Source organism: Perognathus longimembris, chromosome 24 (genome assembly GCF_023159225.1).
Source record: "Perognathus longimembris pacificus isolate PPM17 chromosome 24, ASM2315922v1, whole genome shotgun sequence".
In the NCBI taxonomy this organism is placed as follows: Eukaryota; Metazoa; Chordata; class Mammalia; order Rodentia; family Heteromyidae; genus Perognathus; species Perognathus longimembris.
This window is the reverse complement of record NC_063184.1, coordinates 19,035,147-19,052,660: the sequence shown is the minus strand read 5'-3', so window position 1 is coordinate 19,052,660 and position 17,514 is coordinate 19,035,147. Positions and strand designations below refer to the sequence as shown.

Genomic DNA, 17,514 nt, shown 5'->3' with positions numbered 1-17,514 from the left:
CATCTGTTTAAGAGCCCAGTCTATTCCAACTACTTTGCTGCCATAATCTTGTGTAATGGAGGACAGTGTGCAAACCCTGTCTACTTGGTAAGACCCAATGCCCTTGGTAGTTCGATGCATTATTAGAATAGCTTAAATACTTAATATATGATCAGATATTTTGTGGTACTTTTTCTGAAAGTAATCACATGTTAATTAAAACAAATCAGTTGAATCCAGTCTTTCTCCTGGGTCAGCATTGTTTCTAGGCCTAAAGAACTGTCAGTTACTTCAGGACGCTGGCCTGCTGGGTAGGTGGGTAGCCAAGCAGAGAAAACTTACTTCAGAGCTTCCCATGCATGGAAAATGTTCTCCTTACCCAGTTCTACACAATGGAGAGAATTAATTATCTAAATATAATCCTACATTCCAGTCTCATGTGTTATCCCACTGGGTCACTTGGGAGGGAAGCGAGGAATAAGCTGTACTATTGCGGAGCTTGCTCAACTAGTACCAGAGAGGGCTCTGAAGCCTGTACAAGGTGTGGAGCACTTCCATGGACCTCATGTATGCAAGCCTGCTTAGCTGGAGATTCTCAAGTGTTTTGATGTGGAGTTAGGAGGCTCATTTTACATGCAAAGAACGCTTCAGAACTTTTGTCTGCTTGGCTGCCTGCCCTCCTGAGTATGGACTAAAGAGCTTGTTTGTACCTCCAGCAAGTATTCTATTACTAGGTTGGCCAGACAGAAAACAACAGCTAAAAATGGAACGGTGGGCAAGATTTGAAAAGTGCTAGGCATATGGAAATTTACCAACTAAAATGTCATAAAGATGCCTTAAGTTCCTAACATTGCAAAATTTTAGATCCTTAAAGGCAATTACTGGCTTTCATGAAATACAGTGACTGACAGCATCTGTTCTGAAATTCTATTTCTTAGTCAAGGAAGTAGTTTTGAAGATACTTTCCCCACAACCCTCTCAACGTCATAGAATCCCAATTTGGGACAATCAGGATAGGCGTGACTGGGATGCCCAAAGTTTTTATTCTTCTGCTCTTTCAATACTTTGTTCCAAAAACTCTTGGTTCAGCAACATACACAGTACCCAACAAGACATATTAAAAAGGATCTTAAAGACTTTTACACCCCTAGTTGAGGTCTCTAATCCAGGAACCCTTAGTGATCTTGTAACCCTGCTTCCACATATTGGATCTTGTACTTGTCAGCCAGGAAATGTTAATGCTTGTTAAAATGAACTGACTAGCTCAAGAATGTGTACTTACCTGTGGCAGTAAGCTGAATGATTTGGTCAGCTATAGGTGACTGGAGTAGCACTATTGAGAATCTTCTTCATATTTGTGAACACAAAAATATATGCTGTTCCTATTCATACAGGAAAACATGGCTTTAAAAAAAAAAAGGTGAGTGTGGTGTTGAGTGCCTGTAATCACAACATGGGAGGCAGAGGCAAGGGAATGTGTTTGAGGCCATTCTGGGCTTATATAATGACACTTGTTCTCAATAGCAACACTGACAGGTTCTTCTCTGTTCTGTCTCTGTTCCCTTTATGGAATGAAAATAATGAAGGGCAATCATGAGAAAGTACAGCATAAAAAATAGGTGGCAACAGTACAGAAACGTAGAAATCATTTTTATTGTGTTAAAAATATTCCTTAAGCCAGCAATGATTTATGTGAAGCAACTAGAAAACAGATTTGTGACCATGTTGGCCTTGCCCCTGATTACAGATGGCATCACCACTGTTTCACAGGGAGTTGCTACATGTTGATGAAGCTGAGAACTTGGAAGGTCTTTTCCCATCACATTGCAAGATAGGATGGGACAGTTTCTCTTGGATCTAAATCTTTACGACAGTTCGAATGCTGTAAAGAAGGAAGCAATAAACACAGAGTTGAATGATGGTTTCCTTTATGACCACTAATGTTACATTTCTTTTGATCCTCCAACGCATAAGCCCCAAGCCATTATTACACACTAGAACATGGATCTAGAGAGAAAACTTACCTCTTCCCAGAATGCAAAAGTTCAAAAGCTTCATTAATTTGGTTGAAGGGCAGATTGCCAGTCACAAACTCATCAACTTTTATCTTTTTTGACATGTATTCAGATACCAGTTTTGGGACACTTTCTACACTCTTCCATCCTATAAGAAATCATACATCTATTCACAAATCTATGCAGCTACCATATGCTTATTACTCAGTAGGTGGCACAAAGACATGTAAGAGAACAGATTCCCAAATTGATAGGGAGCAGGGAAGAATTTGAGATACATCTTTATGAAAACATATACTCGAATATTTTCCTTTTTCTGGATTAAGATTTACTAAAATCTCATTGAAGTGTTGGCTAAGTGACTTTTTGTGGGACAGAGGATGTTGCTATGTATCCCAGGCTGGCCTCAAACTTGTGTTAGTCCTGCCTCAGCTTCCTGAATGCCGACGCTGCTGGTGAGAACCACCCCACATTCCCAGCACCAACGGAGACTTAAGCTATACAGAACTCTGGAAGTCTGAGCAACAGATTTACGTCCACAATAGCAAAGATTTCTGCCATCATTGTATTTAAGGAAGAAAAAACTAAGCCAATATAGGACTGTATTTCCTGGGTCCTAAATTTAGCAATGAAATATGGACAGCATCTCAGGATAGAAAAACAAAACAATATATAAAATGTTCAAGTGACAAAACTTTTTAAGTTTTAATTTCTTATCTAAAATCAACAAACCATCCCATATTTTTAAGGTCTCTAGTTTAGAGGATACTTCAATCTCTTGGGTCTTTTCCAAATCACGCTTACATCCTCCACCATAATCACCCCCACCCCCCACAAAATAGTGGAAGTTTTATATTTCTCCCTTAAATATACTATATAGACTATTCCAGCATGCCTGTTCTTCAGACCAGGATTTCCATTTACATCTTTGGGTCATGTTTTAGGTGCAATGAATTCTAATGTTCCAGCCAATTTCTCAACTGGTATGTAGAAGGGTAAGGGTGTAAGGTTATTACCAAGACCCATGGGGCTCAGTACCCAGCTCAGAATGCCCTTATAGGTCCTGAGTTCAAGCTCCAGTACTGGCACCCAAAAAACCAAAACTGTAACAGTGTTTCAGAAGATGAGTCCCCTGTTGACTAAATCTGAAACCCTTCCATTAGAGTAAGTGCAGGAGATAATTTATGACAACAAAGTGCCCCATGAAGGAGACGCTTAATAGTACAAAAAATGAACCCGAGATTTCTAGTCTGCCACTGCAGCTGCCAAGAGAAAGCTGTACTCTTTCCTACGTGCTGATTACCTCCGAAGGCTGTGCCTTTCCACGTGCGGCCTGTCACCAGCTGGAAAGGGCGAGTGGCGATCTCTTCACCGGCAGCAGCTACGCCAACCACCACGCTGACACCCCAGCCTTTGTGGCAGGCCTCAAGCGCGGCCCTCTGGATGCACAGGAAAAGACTGGCTCAGGAGTCAAGGTTAAACCAAGAATGCTGGTCCCCAGAAGCTCTGGGGTGGAGTTTATTTGTTTAAAACAAAATTTCATTGTGATCATTAAGGTGTTGTACTGAGGGGGTTAACATTTCCAGAGTTTAGTTTTATTGGACAAGTATAGCTTGTATTTTTGGACAAGTATCTTAAATATTTTTAAAATGGCCCCCTAGATAATAACACAAATTAAACAAATTTAAAATGTTAACTTGCTTTCCTTTTTTTTTTTTTTTTTTTCGTTTTCTTTTTGTTTTTTGGCCAGTCCTGGGCCTTGGACTCAGGGCCTGAGCACTGTCCCTGGCTTCTTTTTGCTCAAGGCTAGCACTCTGCCACTTGAGCCACAGCGCCACTTCTGGCCGTTTTCTATATATGTGGTGCTGGGGAACTGAACCCAGGGCTTCATGTAAACGAGGCAAGCACTCTACCACTAGGCCATATTCCCAGCCCCTGCTTTCCATTTTTATCTTGGGGAAATTATACTGAAACAGATTCACAAACAAAGAATGAAGTGCACGGACTCACCATGACCTTCACATTACCGATACATTCAAAGGAGTAGTCTACTCCTCCATCAGTCATTTCAACGAGCACTTCTTGGATGGGTTTACTGAAGTCTTGGGGATTAATGCATTCAGAGGCTCCAAATTCTTTGGCTCTTGCAAATTTATCTTTATTGATGTCCACACCAATGATCCGGGATGCACCAGCTACTTTACAGCCCATAATGACAGCCAATCCAACTCCTCCGAGACCAAAGACAGCACAAGTAGATCCAGGCTCCACCTAACAGCACAGACAAGGCAGTCAGGGATGCAGTGCACCGCCGTCAAGGACATCACAGAGGAGGCCAAGGTGGAGGCTAAAACCCAGGCAAGCCCCTTACTTTGGCGGTGTTCACAACAGCACCATAACCAGTGGAAATGCCACAACCCAGAAGGCAGACTTTGTCCAGCGGAGCTGTGGCATCGATTTTAGCAACAGAGATGTCAGCCACCACTGTGTATTCAGAAAACGTGCTGGTCCCCATGTAGTGCAAAATGGTTTTTCCTTTGCAAGTAAATCTGCTAGTGCCATCTGGCATTAGTCCTTTCCCTTGAGTGACTCTGAAAAATAAAATCAATAAAAAGGAAAATGGCAGTGTGGAATTAGGTCTCTTAAAACCCAGAGGAGAAAATAAATTCTTCAGAAATGTGTACTGAGACCCAAAGCCTAATTTTTAATACCTTCCTTAATAGCATCCCAGTTCAGCAAAGCCTTATTAGTAAGCTGATAAAAGATTATAATCGTAACCATCTTTCAGTACCTTCTGGAAATCTGTCAGAATACTGAACTCTTTTTAACACATACAATGGAAGAACGAGATGAAATTATTTTAAAATTCCATCATAAAAATGTATGAGTAACCCTAGCCAAAGAAGCCACAGCCAGTAACTACACAGGGAGAGAGTCAGGAGCAAGTGACTCAGGCCAGGCCAAGAAAACAGTGGGCAAACTGGCTCATGGAGTTCTTGCAGGCCTTTTCCAAAAAGATTCAAGTTCGATTTTCTTTTCCTTTTTGTTTCCTATGTGGGTTACCCCAGTAAAAAAAAAAAAAAAACAACAACACCAAAGCAAACAAAAACAGTAACTCCCAAATGCACAAAGGTAACAACTACAACAGATATCTCAAAATAGGCAGGAACACAACATCTTGGTTAGGACCACAGGCCCTAAGATCATTTGGTTCAAAATCTCTGTGATCCTGGATCTTTGTGCCTTAACTTTCCTTTTTAACGAGTTATTTTCCAGGCAGGGTTACAAATTTTTGTTTGGGGCCGGTCTCAAGTGGTGATCCTCCTATTTGTGGCCTCCTGAGTAGCTGGGATGACAGGCACAGCTGGCTTACGAAATGAGATGAGGTCTTGCTTTTTGCTCAGGTTAAGCCTTTAACCATGATCCTCCTGACCTCTGCTTCCGTGGGAACTAAGTTTACACGTATGAGTGACTGCACCTTGTAATCATTTTATTCTTATTTTTTGTTTATATGTGGTACTGGAGAGTCAAACCCAGGGCCTCATGCATGCTAGGGAAGCACTCTACCACCAAGCTACGTTCCCAGAGCCCCTGTACAATCATTTTAAACAAAATAAAACACTGTAACTTGTACACTCAAACAAATCCTTTGGTGTCTGCATGAATAAATACATAGACAAGGAGAAAATGCACTGCTTCTAATTTTCTTAGTGTCATTAGAAAACAAATTTAAGAGCAAACAATCTCTCATACAATTCTGGCAGCAGTGTAAAAATCTCTTACATTTTTATTGGAGAGCTGTAACTGTGTTTCTTATAACTTAGCAATTTCAGTCCCAGGAAAACCACCTCCAGGACAGTGATGCAAAAATGCCTCAAGAATGTCTGTAGAAGAAATGTCCCTAGTAGCGTTAATCCTAACAATCCCAAAGAACCCAAATGTCCATTTGGAGGGGAGCCAAGCAGTGGTGTTTGGAATGTAGTTTGACAGAGCACTAGACTGTAGTAGAGATGCACACAACAACTTGGATATGGCTTGCAGATACTATAAATGAAAGAAAAAAGCTGACACTCAGTTGGAGGGACATAGGACCTTTAAGGGGTGGCTGTGATTTCTATCCTGATGTGGGTGAAGGTTCTAACCATTAGAGAAACATCTATAAACATCACTGAGCTGTACATTTAAGATGTGTATACTCTTAAGTACTGTATCCTATGCATGTTCTACTTCTATTAAAAGAAAAGGAGCAAAGGGGATCTTAAACTGCCTCCAATCTGGACAAAGGGTGAACAAACGCAGCAGTGGTACTCAGGAGATACTATGTTGACAATGAACTTATATAACATGTGGGTGGGGATGGGAGGGAAAAACTGGGAGCGAGGGAAGGGGTGGCATTGTCCCAAAAGAAATTATCTGACTTTAACTGTAACCTCTCTGTACATCACCTTTATAATACCCATCAAAAAATTAGAAAACAACAAAAACCACAAAAAAATTGCCTCTAGTCACTCATGGTATTCCCTTACACTAAGATAACTACCTTTCCTAGGTCAAAAGGTTATGTTATCGCTCCTAAGCTTCCCAATAACCTCAGGTAGCTTTTATTACTTTACTACTCTGATTACATAGACAATAAAATGGCTCATAAAAATGATTTCACTTCATCTCAAAACCTCTCCTTCATTACAAAAAGACAACAGAAGATGGGGATAGGTTCAGAAAATTCTGATTTGTAACTCTATGGCTGTGACACCATGCAAATTAACTTCGGAGTCTTGATATTGTCATCCTTGAAAACAGGGAAAAGTCTTGATATTGTCATCCTTGAAAACAGGGAAATGAATGGTGGTGACAGTGAGGTAACTTGAAAGATGAGATGAAATAGCTCATGTAAAAATGAACACATAATTGCTATTAATATGTCCTTTTGTTTTAAGAATGACTGGGAGAGAATAAGGGAACAGAAGACACTGTAAGAAAAGAAATGTACTTATTACCTGACTTGTGTAATTGTAATCCCTCCGTATATCACCTTTATAATAACAATAAAGTAAACGAATTTTTAAAAAAAAGCTGGACTGGGGAAAAATTAGAAGGAGGATGGTGAATAGCAAGGCAATGAAGGTTATGTGGGAAGATCATGTCTCAAAAAAATAACTAAATAAACATTTAAAAACAACAAGTATAATAAAAGGACACCAACCTTATCTTCTGGCATAAGTTGGTTTTAGGATTTAGACAAAATTTGCACTCTCCACACTGTGGGATGTAAAGCGGGATGACGGTATCGCCTGGGAAGCAAACGCACAGTTATTATCCTGGGTGGGGACATGTGATTCTGTACCAATACAGCAGCCTCGAACATTCATCCTGTCGGCCGTTCCACACATTCAGATCAAGGTCTGAAACTACCTTCAGAACAGCATTTCGATACTGATCATGCAAAAAAGAGTATGCTTCAAAAGTTTTCAGTTTAAAATATAAAGACCTTGTACTTCAAGACACTGACTTACTCACCTATCTAAAAATCCTTGCCGGGGCTGGGATTATGGTCTAGTGGTAAAGTGCTTGCCTTGTAAAAATCCTTGCCTTAAATTGCCAAGATTGGCTTTGGGAGTGTATTTAAAACAATTTCAAATACATAGCAAGCCTGCAGAATGAGAGGGAAATCCATTCCAATATGTGTGCTTCCAAGATGAAGACATCAATCTCGATGACTTTCTTTGGTTTTAACTATTCATAAATAAACATTTATGCAGTATATAAGAAAAGTAATTTCCAGGGGTAGGGAAAGTGGGAGAAAAATGAGGAGGGGAGGGTAACAAGTTTGACAAGAAATGTACTCACTGCCTTACGTATGCAACTGTAACCCCTCTGTACATCACCTTGACAATAAAATAAAATTTTAAAAAAGTAATTTCCTTACAGAAATGAGTCAAAATCATGAAGTCGTTCAAATACTCTGCTCACCTGCCTTTAGCTTAGTCACTCCTTCCCCGACACTTTCCACAATTCCAGCACCTTCGTGTCCCAAGATCACTGGGAAACAGCCCTCGGGATCGGCTCCACTCAGGGTATAGGCGTCAGTGTGGCAGACAGCCGTGGCAATGATCTGCAAGGAGATTACAATAAAAGGCTCTCAGGGTGGCGCACATGCAGTTCAGGGTGAGATGGCAAGTCGGTGAGAGGCACTTTACCATACACAGTAGTTTGTTAATTTTGTGGGATATTTCATTCAGAATTAATGCCCTGAAAGCAGTGTTTGCAATCCAAGGAGTCCTCACAATGAGACCTCACCTGGTAGCATTTGCTGGTGATGTGTTTCTATGCAATGAAAAGGGCTCCACTGGCTGGGAATGTGGCTTAGTGGTAAAGTGCTTGCCTACCATGCATGAAGCCCTGGGTTCGATTCCTTAGCATCACATAAACAGAAAAAGACAGAAGTGGCGCTGTGGCTCAAGCGGTAGAGTGCTAGCCTTGAGCAAAAAGAAGAAGCCAGGGACAGTGCTCAAGCCCAGGACTGGCAAAAAAAAAAAAAAAAAAAAAAAAGTGCCCCATTCTCTTCCTTCATGCTGTTGGCAAAAGAAGGTAAATGAGGTGGTTTTTATGGGCACTGTGTTTTCAGGTGTGGAGAGGAACATCACGGCTCTCTCACTGCTGGGCTTCCTGTAAAAATGGGATTTCTTCAAAGAATATTAGCTATTTCTGAAATATGCCAGGTGTCTTCTGGAGTCTGGGCTCAAACCCAGAGCTTTCAGTCAAAGCAACTCCTTTTCTGCCACCGAAGACAACTTGTACATAAGCCTTTAACTCTTCTCTCTGGCTTTTAAGAATATTATCTTTCTAAGCCACCAAAGCACAGGAAAAAAAGACTCTCAGAGCTCTTGTATTTGTACTGCTCGGCTTCTAGCTTCCAAGTGTAGGGACAGTGTAACATTCTCTGCCACTCACTGGCTGTTTCCCAGAATGAGAGCTGAACTAATCCTGCTGCATACAGCCAGTTCCCAGGACAGACACTGTCTTCATTGGTGGCAAAAAACCATAACCTTCATTAGTCAACTTAAAAAGAGCTGCGGGGGCTGGGAATGTGGCTTAGAGGTAGAGTGCTTGCCTAGCATGTGTGAAGCCCTGGGTTCGATTCCTCAGCATCACAAACAGAAAAAGGTGCAAGTAGTGCTGTGACTCAAGTGGTAGAGTGCTAGCCTCGAGCAAAAAGCAGCTCAGGAACAGTGCTCACACCCTGAGTTCAAGCCCCAGGACTGGCAAAAAAACCAACAAAACAACAAAAAAAGAGCTGTGACATTTTCTCAAATGTAACTTTTTCATAGATTGTTGAGGAAGAAAAAAGCCACAACTTTTAAGCATTCATTTTATATCTAAAAACAAGTAGAGAATGCTAAAAAAAAAAAGTCAAGTTTATAAATGTCAAGGCTTCAGCTGGCTGCCTTCTGTAACAGACCTCTATTCAGAGGGAACCTTCTCCTCTCGTGAGGCTGAGCAGCACAGGGAAAAACGAATCCACAGATGAATCCACAGATACCTGGCCCTGCCGCCAGGGACCGTCCGTCGGAAAGCTCCCTAAGCCCAGGACTTCATTTGCTGATTGCTCTAGTCAAGCTGGAGCCTCATTCCAGATTTTATTTGAGGTGTCTTTTAACAAAACTGGAAATCATTTCTTACTCTATTTCTAGTGTGACCCAGTACATTTGAAGTGATGGGATCCACAGAAATAGGAGGAGCTTACAAAATGACCTTAAACCCAAAAGACTGAAGTTATACATAATGCAGTAACTCAGTAATCCATGGGGATGGTCGCTCCAATCCAAAGCTGAAGTGCTGGAGGGGAAATACTGCAAAGATGAGCAAGGTTAAGAACAGAAGGTTATGATTCTAGGGCTGGAGAGACTTTTCATACATTCTTTCCAACTCTGTCCTTTGAGACTTTATCTTTGCAGACCTCAGATTTGCTCATCTCTCCAAAGACCTCATTGTGAGCCTTTTCCCAGTGTCTCAGGTGCATCATTACCTTGATTCGAACTTCATGAGCCTTTGGTGGAGCTACCTCTATCTCCTCTATGGAGAGAGGCTTTCCAGCCTCCCAGGCAACGGCAGCCTTGCACTTGATAACCTATAGCAGAGAGGAAAAAAAGAAAATGAATTGTCTACTAAAATACTTAGTGGACAATTTGGATACCGATGAGTGCTAACCTTTGAAAGTATACCAGATTCACAGAGAGACATGTCCTTCTAAGCAATATGCAGAATTGTTTTAAGATTTCATATGAACAATATGCTTTAAAAGGTATACTTAAGATGGTGACCTCTTCATTATATAAAAGCCTCTTTCAGCTAAAATGTATATTCATCAACTATTTAATGAGCAGAGGAGGTGGGCATGGTGGTGTACACCTGTAATCCCATCTACTCTAGAGGTGGAGATGAGAGAGATTGTGGTTTATGGCCAGCCTGGGCAAACCCCCCCACCCCAACCCAAAAACAAAACAATACAAAACCCCCAACAACCTATTAAAACTAACTTCACTTGTTCTTTTGTATGCAGTTACTGAAAAATTTAAAACTACATATGCAGGTTACTTATCTATAGCATAGAGTAGCTAAAGATTAGTGAGAACTACTACTAGAAGCAAGCACAAGGAAAGTTAGGTTTTGGTAGATTCATATGCTTATGAAATGTGTTGGCAGAACAAATCCCTGGATTTATAGGAGACAGACTTGAAAATCAGTAATTATGAAAAACAAGTAGAAGAACCCTGGGTGACATTTTTGGGAAAACTCCACTTTTAACCTGGAATGGAAGGATGAAGAGGAGGTTGCCAAGGAAGGTGATAAAACATCTACAAATGGTGATTCCCAAAAGTGAGGTGCCTTACACAGCTTTTGTCAATGAAATTTTATGTAAGTTAGTTGAACAAAGTGTGGTGGAAAAAATGGTGAACTTACATAGACACAGGAAGTAGCCTACATAAACAATGTGACTAGAAATATCACCTTGAAAATTAAAATGTAGAGGCCAGATGTAGTGGCTCATACAGCAGTTTATAATCCTAGCTACTTAGGAGGCAGTGAAAAGAGGACTGTGGTTCTAAGCCAGCCCAGGGAAGAAGTTAATGAGACCTTATCTCAAAGAGCAGGCCCTGAATGGTGGTGGTACCTACCAGAATCTCAGCTACTTGGTAGGCAGAGATAAAGGGATGGAGTTTTGAAGCTAGCTCAGGGGGAAAAAAAATGAGACCCTATCTGAAAAAAAAAAAAAAGTAAAAAAAAATGGACTGTAGGTGAGGCTCAAGTGGCAGAACACTTGCAAGTATAAAGCCTTGAGTTCAAATTCCAGTAGTGCCCTCCTCCCAAAAGAGAAAAAAATAAGCTATAGATATTAAATCAGACAGGATAAAAAAGACACAAGAACAGAATCTAATTTCACTTTAATGTAACAAAGACCTCAAAACAAAGTTACTCTTGTAACTTACAGGCACAAAGCAACACTATAAATAATAATTCATCCAGAATCAAAGTCTGACACTTCTCCCCTTCAGAAAATGTTTGGAAAGAGCTTAGCCATTCCTTGTGCTGACAATTCTAAGCAAAACAAATCTTCACTCTTAAGGAACTTGCTCTGCTTCAAACCTTTGAACTATTAAAGGAGTTACATTTTTGCACTTCCTCTGGCAATAAGGAAAAACGATGTATTTATTTAGTTTGGGTTTTTTTCTTTTCAGACTGTGGGGTCTTGCTTTGTAACCCCAGTGGGCCTTGAACGCTGAATCCTCTTGCTTCTGTCTCCTGAGTGCTGCTTGCTTCTTTATTAAGACTGAAAGACCTGTTGCAATTTCTCATTTAAAAAAAAACAAAAACACAAAACCTTCAACATTTCGGACCACAGATCATTCCAAAAAATTTCCCAAGTTTGCAAATAATCAAAACGCTCAAAAAAAAAAAAAACAAAAACGCTCAGCAACGTTCGGCTGATGGCCTGTCTTGCTTTTAACCAGTGTTCTGGTGCAAGGGGGCAGAAGCAAGTCGGCATCCCTACCTTGGTGTTGACCCCCGCCCCACCCCCGCCGCGCCCTAGCACAACCTTTGATCTGAGTTTGATGAGAGCGCGCAGAGATGTTATGTAAGGCTTGCACGAGATCACTAAGTGACCAAACCGTTAAAGGGACCCGAGCGCCTTTCCCAAATAATGCAAGTGCATGGTGGCCCAGTAACAAGCATGGGGCAAACTCCAACATGGAAACGCAATCCACGGAGCGGGGGCCGAGCGGCATTCCGAAGCCCCGAAGGGCGATGGCGGCCGGAGGCCGAGCCGGGCCCCGCTCCGCCCCGCTCTGCACCGCGTTCTCCCGACGCCGCTGCAGAAAGCAAGAAGCCGCTTTCTAAGCCGCGGACCCGGACAAAGCCGTCCTTCCTCTCCTTCCCGGGCTCGCCCGGGATCAGCTGGGATAACGGGGATCCGGTCTCTCGCAGATGCCCCACGCGCTCCAGGGCAGGCGACCTGTGCTCTCCCTTCCCCATCCTCCGGGCCCGCCGCGCGCAGCCACCAATACCTGGTTCGCCATGTCCTGTCGGCGCAGACGTCCCGGACGGGCAGCTTGGGACCGGGATGTGGGCGGGGCGAGAGCGGGGGCGGGGCTGGGAAGCGCGGCGGCCAGCGGCGCATGCGCGGAGGCGGGGCTTGGCAAGGAGAGAGGGAAGTGAAGTTCTTAGAGCGTGAGGACCGGAAGTGTGGGGTTAAGGGCGGAAGTACACCTGAGGAGTGCTTGCCTGAGGTGGTGTCCGTCCTGAGGGGCCACCTGGCGACGCCTTTGTGGGTCATTTGATCGACTCATTGCAGACTCTCTTTGTTAGAAGTTCCCCCATGTAAGTTTAGCCTAGTAATCGCCAGGGTTAGAGGAATGGTGTGGAAGGTCACCGGAGCACGTGACCGGAAGTCATTCATTGCGCTCTCTAGGCAAAGCCTTCTGTCCTTTCTATACACTGCATGTGTGCTTCGGAACACCAAGATAGCAAAATATGTTATGAGACGAATGAGGAAGGTGGTACACAAGGGGAAGGGGCATTCTAGAAACTTCCCAAGTTTCTATGGGGGTGAGGGAAGAATAGGACAGGGTTTTGAAAAGAACTTTGTAGGGAGGGGATGGAGGCTGTGAACAGCCTCCCAGTGGGACCCCCCAGAGAGGGAAGATGGCTTTGTTGAAACGGTCCTAGCAGAGGCACCACTTTCTGTCTCCTTTTCAATCTTGCAAGACTCATTTCCGAAGTATGCATCTTAATGGTCGGTCTTCTCAGCCATTCTATTCCAAGTCCTTCTTTCATTCCCTCCACCCTCTGTCCACACAATGACTTTTAAGTTCACAAGAATAGTTACCAGGTTATTGTCTCCAATCGGGATGGCTGTCCTAAAGTCTAGGCTTGCATGCACAGCTGCTTATTAGATACTTGTCTCTGGTAGGAAATATTGCAGTTATTTAAAACTCATCTATGATTTATCTTGTATTCATCCTTAAAGGGACTTTCTCCCCTCTATATCTACCTTGATAGCACCCATCTACTTCCTCCAGCCAGAAACCCGAGAGTCACAAATTCTCTCTCCCTACATCGCATTTGTCACCAAACCCCTACATATCTCTCACATCTTGTGTCCCTGGCTCAGTTTAGCCTCTCATTATAAACTGGGGAATTAGCAGATTCTTAGATCTGTAAGAGAAGTGAGGTCACAGGGGAAACTGCTGCCTCCCAAATTAGAGAGGCAGATGAATACAGACAATTGTATTTACCCGAGGCAAAAACCCATCACTACTGGAACTAGTACTGGAATTGAAAACACTGAGATGTAAATGAATTGCTAGAGTCTTCTTGTGGTTAGCAGAATGTTAAAACTTACTAGGGGACTCATTCATGGATGAGGGCATTCTCTCATGGTTCACGAGTGTCACCTGCATAAGTCCTCACAGTGAAGATAGGAGAAAAATCTCTCCCCTTTCCTATAGGGAGTTGGAAAGCAGCCATTTTTTAAAATTGTCAGCATGCTGTACATAGGGGTTACAACTACATACTTAAGGCAGTGATTACATATACATTCTTGTCATACCAGTTATCCCCTTCCTTGTTTTTCTCCTTCTTTTCCTCCCCCAGCCCCTCACCCCACCTCCCTTGATTTCTTAATTATTTTTTCAGAGACCAAATCATGAAATAAAATAAACAGAGATCTTATCTTTATCCTTAATGTCCATTGTCCCTCTAGTCTACAGTGCTTATGATTGGTAACTGTAGAACAATTCCTTACAGTTTGGGTGATATATGTGTATCTCTCTCTCTCTTTCTCTCTCTCTTTCTCTGCTTTGTGTAATCAGTTCCTTCTTTTTCTCTGATTTTCCCCCTCCTGTATTCTTATTCTTTGTCATGCCTCTCTTTAAAAAAAAATTTCCCTAGTATCTACATGTCAGGGAGACTATGTACCTTTGTTCTCTGTGTTCTAAGCTTGTCTTGTTCAACCTTATTTGTTCAAGACCTGTCTATTTCCCTGTGAATGCCATTATTTTCTCATTTCTAGTTGCTGTGTAGTATTCCATTGTGTACAGGTACCACATTTTTTGGATCCATTCATCTGTAGTGAGGCATCTGGGTTGTTTCCATATCTTGGCTATTGTGAGTTATGCAGTGCTACACATGAATGTGTATGTGTCCTTGTGGTATCCTGGATCCTGTTGTTCTGGATAGATGTCTAGAAGTGTTATGGCTGGGTCATATGGTATGTCAATGCTGAGTTTTTTGAGGAACTTCCATACTGTTCTCCAGAGTTGTTGTACTAGTTTCCACTCCCACCAGCAGTGCAGAAGGGTTCCTCTTTCTCTGCATCTCCTCCAGCATTTGTTGTTGCCTGAGTTCAGAGTATAGGCCATTCTAACTGGGGTAAGGTGGTATCTCAGGATTGTTTTTATTTGCATTTCCTTTACAAAAGCAATTGTTTTGAAATGTGCCAGAAATTTCTGTTCTTAACAAGGCTTGCCATGGCTTTTGCCACTGCAAAAGGAGTACTAGAAGTATTAGAGGAAGCCAAGTCCTCAAGTTCCCTCCATCATCACCCTCATTTCTCCATACCTGTAATTATGGTCAGATTACACTGTGAGGAGCAATTACAAGTTAATTGTGGAAGGAGACAGCTTAACTACCACAATTGTTTGCATTATACTTTGATATATAATATAATAAAATATAATGTTGATAAAAATATCTTACCAGTTCTTGTGAGAATGGATTCTGTGGGAATTCAAGGATCGAACATAATTTTAGGTCTATCATGGTCTAAGCACTATGGGTGCTTTATGGTACTACTATAACATGAATGGTTAAAATAATCTATTTATACATAGAAACCCCAGCTCAGTGGTAATCCAATGAAGTTGAGCTCTCAGGTATTCTATTGAAAGTATAAAGGAATGAATATAAAGAAAAATTAATACCAAGGAAGAGGAATGCTAGAGACAATGTTCTACCTGCTCACTTCATCCATTTACTTACTTCTTCCTTGAGGGGAAGGTGAAAGAGTAAAAAGTAAGCATTCACACAAGTATTGGGAAACCTATTGTTGGGGAAGAATGTGGTGACTAATTTTATCTCTAGGTTGGTAGGATGCTGTGATTGAGATGGGCTTTTTGGTTTCACCTAGGAAACCAGATACTGGGGTAGTCACGAACTCATAGTGAGGCAGGCAAAGTAGGCACCCTCACTATACAGGGAGTAGGATCAGTTTGCCACGTAGTGTTGTCTGATCTACCCTGATTTTTGGAGGTGGCAAAAGTGCTGCTCCATGACACCAGTTTTTTTTTTTTTGCCATTTCTTTATCTTTCTTATGATAGTTGCAAGACAGCCATAACTTTAGCCTGCCATATCTTTACATGATAATATCCAGAGGCAGGAATTAAAGGGTCTTCTCGCTACCATTGTCTGTTTCACTTTTTATCAAGATGGAAATTACTACCCCTCCAGTAGACTGACTTCCTTCCTTCCTTCCTTCCTTCCTTCCTTCCTTCCTTCCTTCCTTCCTTCCTTCTTTCCTTCCTTTTTTCCCTCCCTCCCTCCCTCCCTCCCTCCTTCCCTCCCTCCCTCCCTCCCTCCCCCCCTCCCTTCTAGTTCTCATAAAGACACTAACATTCTCCTATCTGCGCTTATCTGTCCTTGGATAGGTTTGCAATTTTCAGTTTGCAAAAACTGTGATTCTCACAGGCTAGGTAGAAAACAGTATGTTCCCTGTAATACAGAATTCACTCAATAATGCCAATAAATCTTCCTCCTCCTCCTCCTCCTCCTTCTCCTCTTCCAGCCCAATGCTAATAAATTCTGTCTTGCCTGTCTCAGGGTGAATAGCGAGAAGACCTCAAGGTCAGGCAGAAAGTAGGAAAATGGACATGTACTTAAAGAGATTATGGCATAGTTAAAATGTTTGAGGAGGTCTGGGAATGTGGCTTGGTGGTAGAGTGCTTGCCTAGCATGCGTGAAGCCCTGGGTTCAATTCCTCAGTACCACATAAACAGAAAAAGCTGGAAGTGGCACTGTAGTTCAAGTGGTAGAGTGCTAGCCTTGAGCAAAAGGAAGCCAGGGAGAGTACTCAGGCCCTGAGTTGAAGCCTCAGGACTGGGAAGAAATGTTTGAGGAGCAGATGAAATAATACATGAAAGTGCTCTTTAAAATGTCAGCTTTGGGTGTTAGTAGCTTATACCACCATTCTAGGTACTCAGGAGGTTGACACCTGGAGAATCTCAGTTCAAAGCCATCCTGGGAAGCCAAATTCCTGAGACTCCATCCCCAAAATATCCAGCCAAAAGTTGCCTGGAGGCATGGCTCAAATGGTAGAGTGTTTGCTGTGAACTGCCATGAACCAGAAAACCTAGTAATTGCAAGGCACTGAGAGGATAGTATCTAGGAGATAGAGAAATGAGTCACCACCAGAGGGTGCTGTAGCAGCATTTTGAAAACTGGGGATCTGGAGGTTCAATATTGTGCACCTTATCTGCTGACATTCTTAAATATTTATAATAATTTCAGGCCCAGAAAAATCAGCCTCTCCTTATGTTGCGCATTTAATTATTTTTCCATGAAAATTGAAGAGTTTTTTTGGTATAGAAAATGTCTTAGAAAAATTCTATCCTAAAAAGTATGAACTATTTACACATTCACAAGGAAAAATTTTCGATATCAAGAAAAGTATTTACAGAATGTCACTGAATGCATTTAGAGATTGCTCTAATTTCAAGGAGATTACAAACAAATACATAAAATACTACAAAAGCAGCATATGCTAAGACTTCAATAAAGAGACTAGAAGTCAAAGCAGACCAAGTGATGAAAACAGCTTCGTGGCTATGAGGATTTGAAAAGGAAGTGAGTTCCAAACGGAACCTAGGAGATTTGAAAAGCAAAGGACAGGGGACGGAGGATGAGGAGAGTGAAGACCACCATACAGCGAAGGGCAGGAGAAAGGCAGCCAGCTGAGGGGTGCAT

General features: G+C 42.0%; 1 protein-coding gene across 1 annotated transcript; it reads right to left on the bottom strand.

The window, feature by feature from the left end:
• Positions 1-1,613: 1,613 nt before the first annotated feature.
• Positions 1,614-12,609, bottom strand: Adh5 (alcohol dehydrogenase 5 (class III), chi polypeptide). Its single transcript, XM_048333734.1, has 9 exons — positions 12,560-12,609; positions 10,021-10,122; positions 7,965-8,106; positions 7,198-7,285; positions 4,366-4,585; positions 4,005-4,265; positions 3,298-3,433; positions 2,004-2,142; positions 1,614-1,861 (listed from the first exon to the last, which is right to left on the bottom strand). Exons 1-9 carry the CDS (start codon positions 12,569-12,571, stop codon positions 1,837-1,839), a joined length of 1,125 nt encoding a protein of 374 aa, XP_048189691.1. The 5' UTR covers positions 12,572-12,609; the 3' UTR covers positions 1,614-1,836.
• Positions 12,610-17,514: the final 4,905 nt, after the last annotated feature.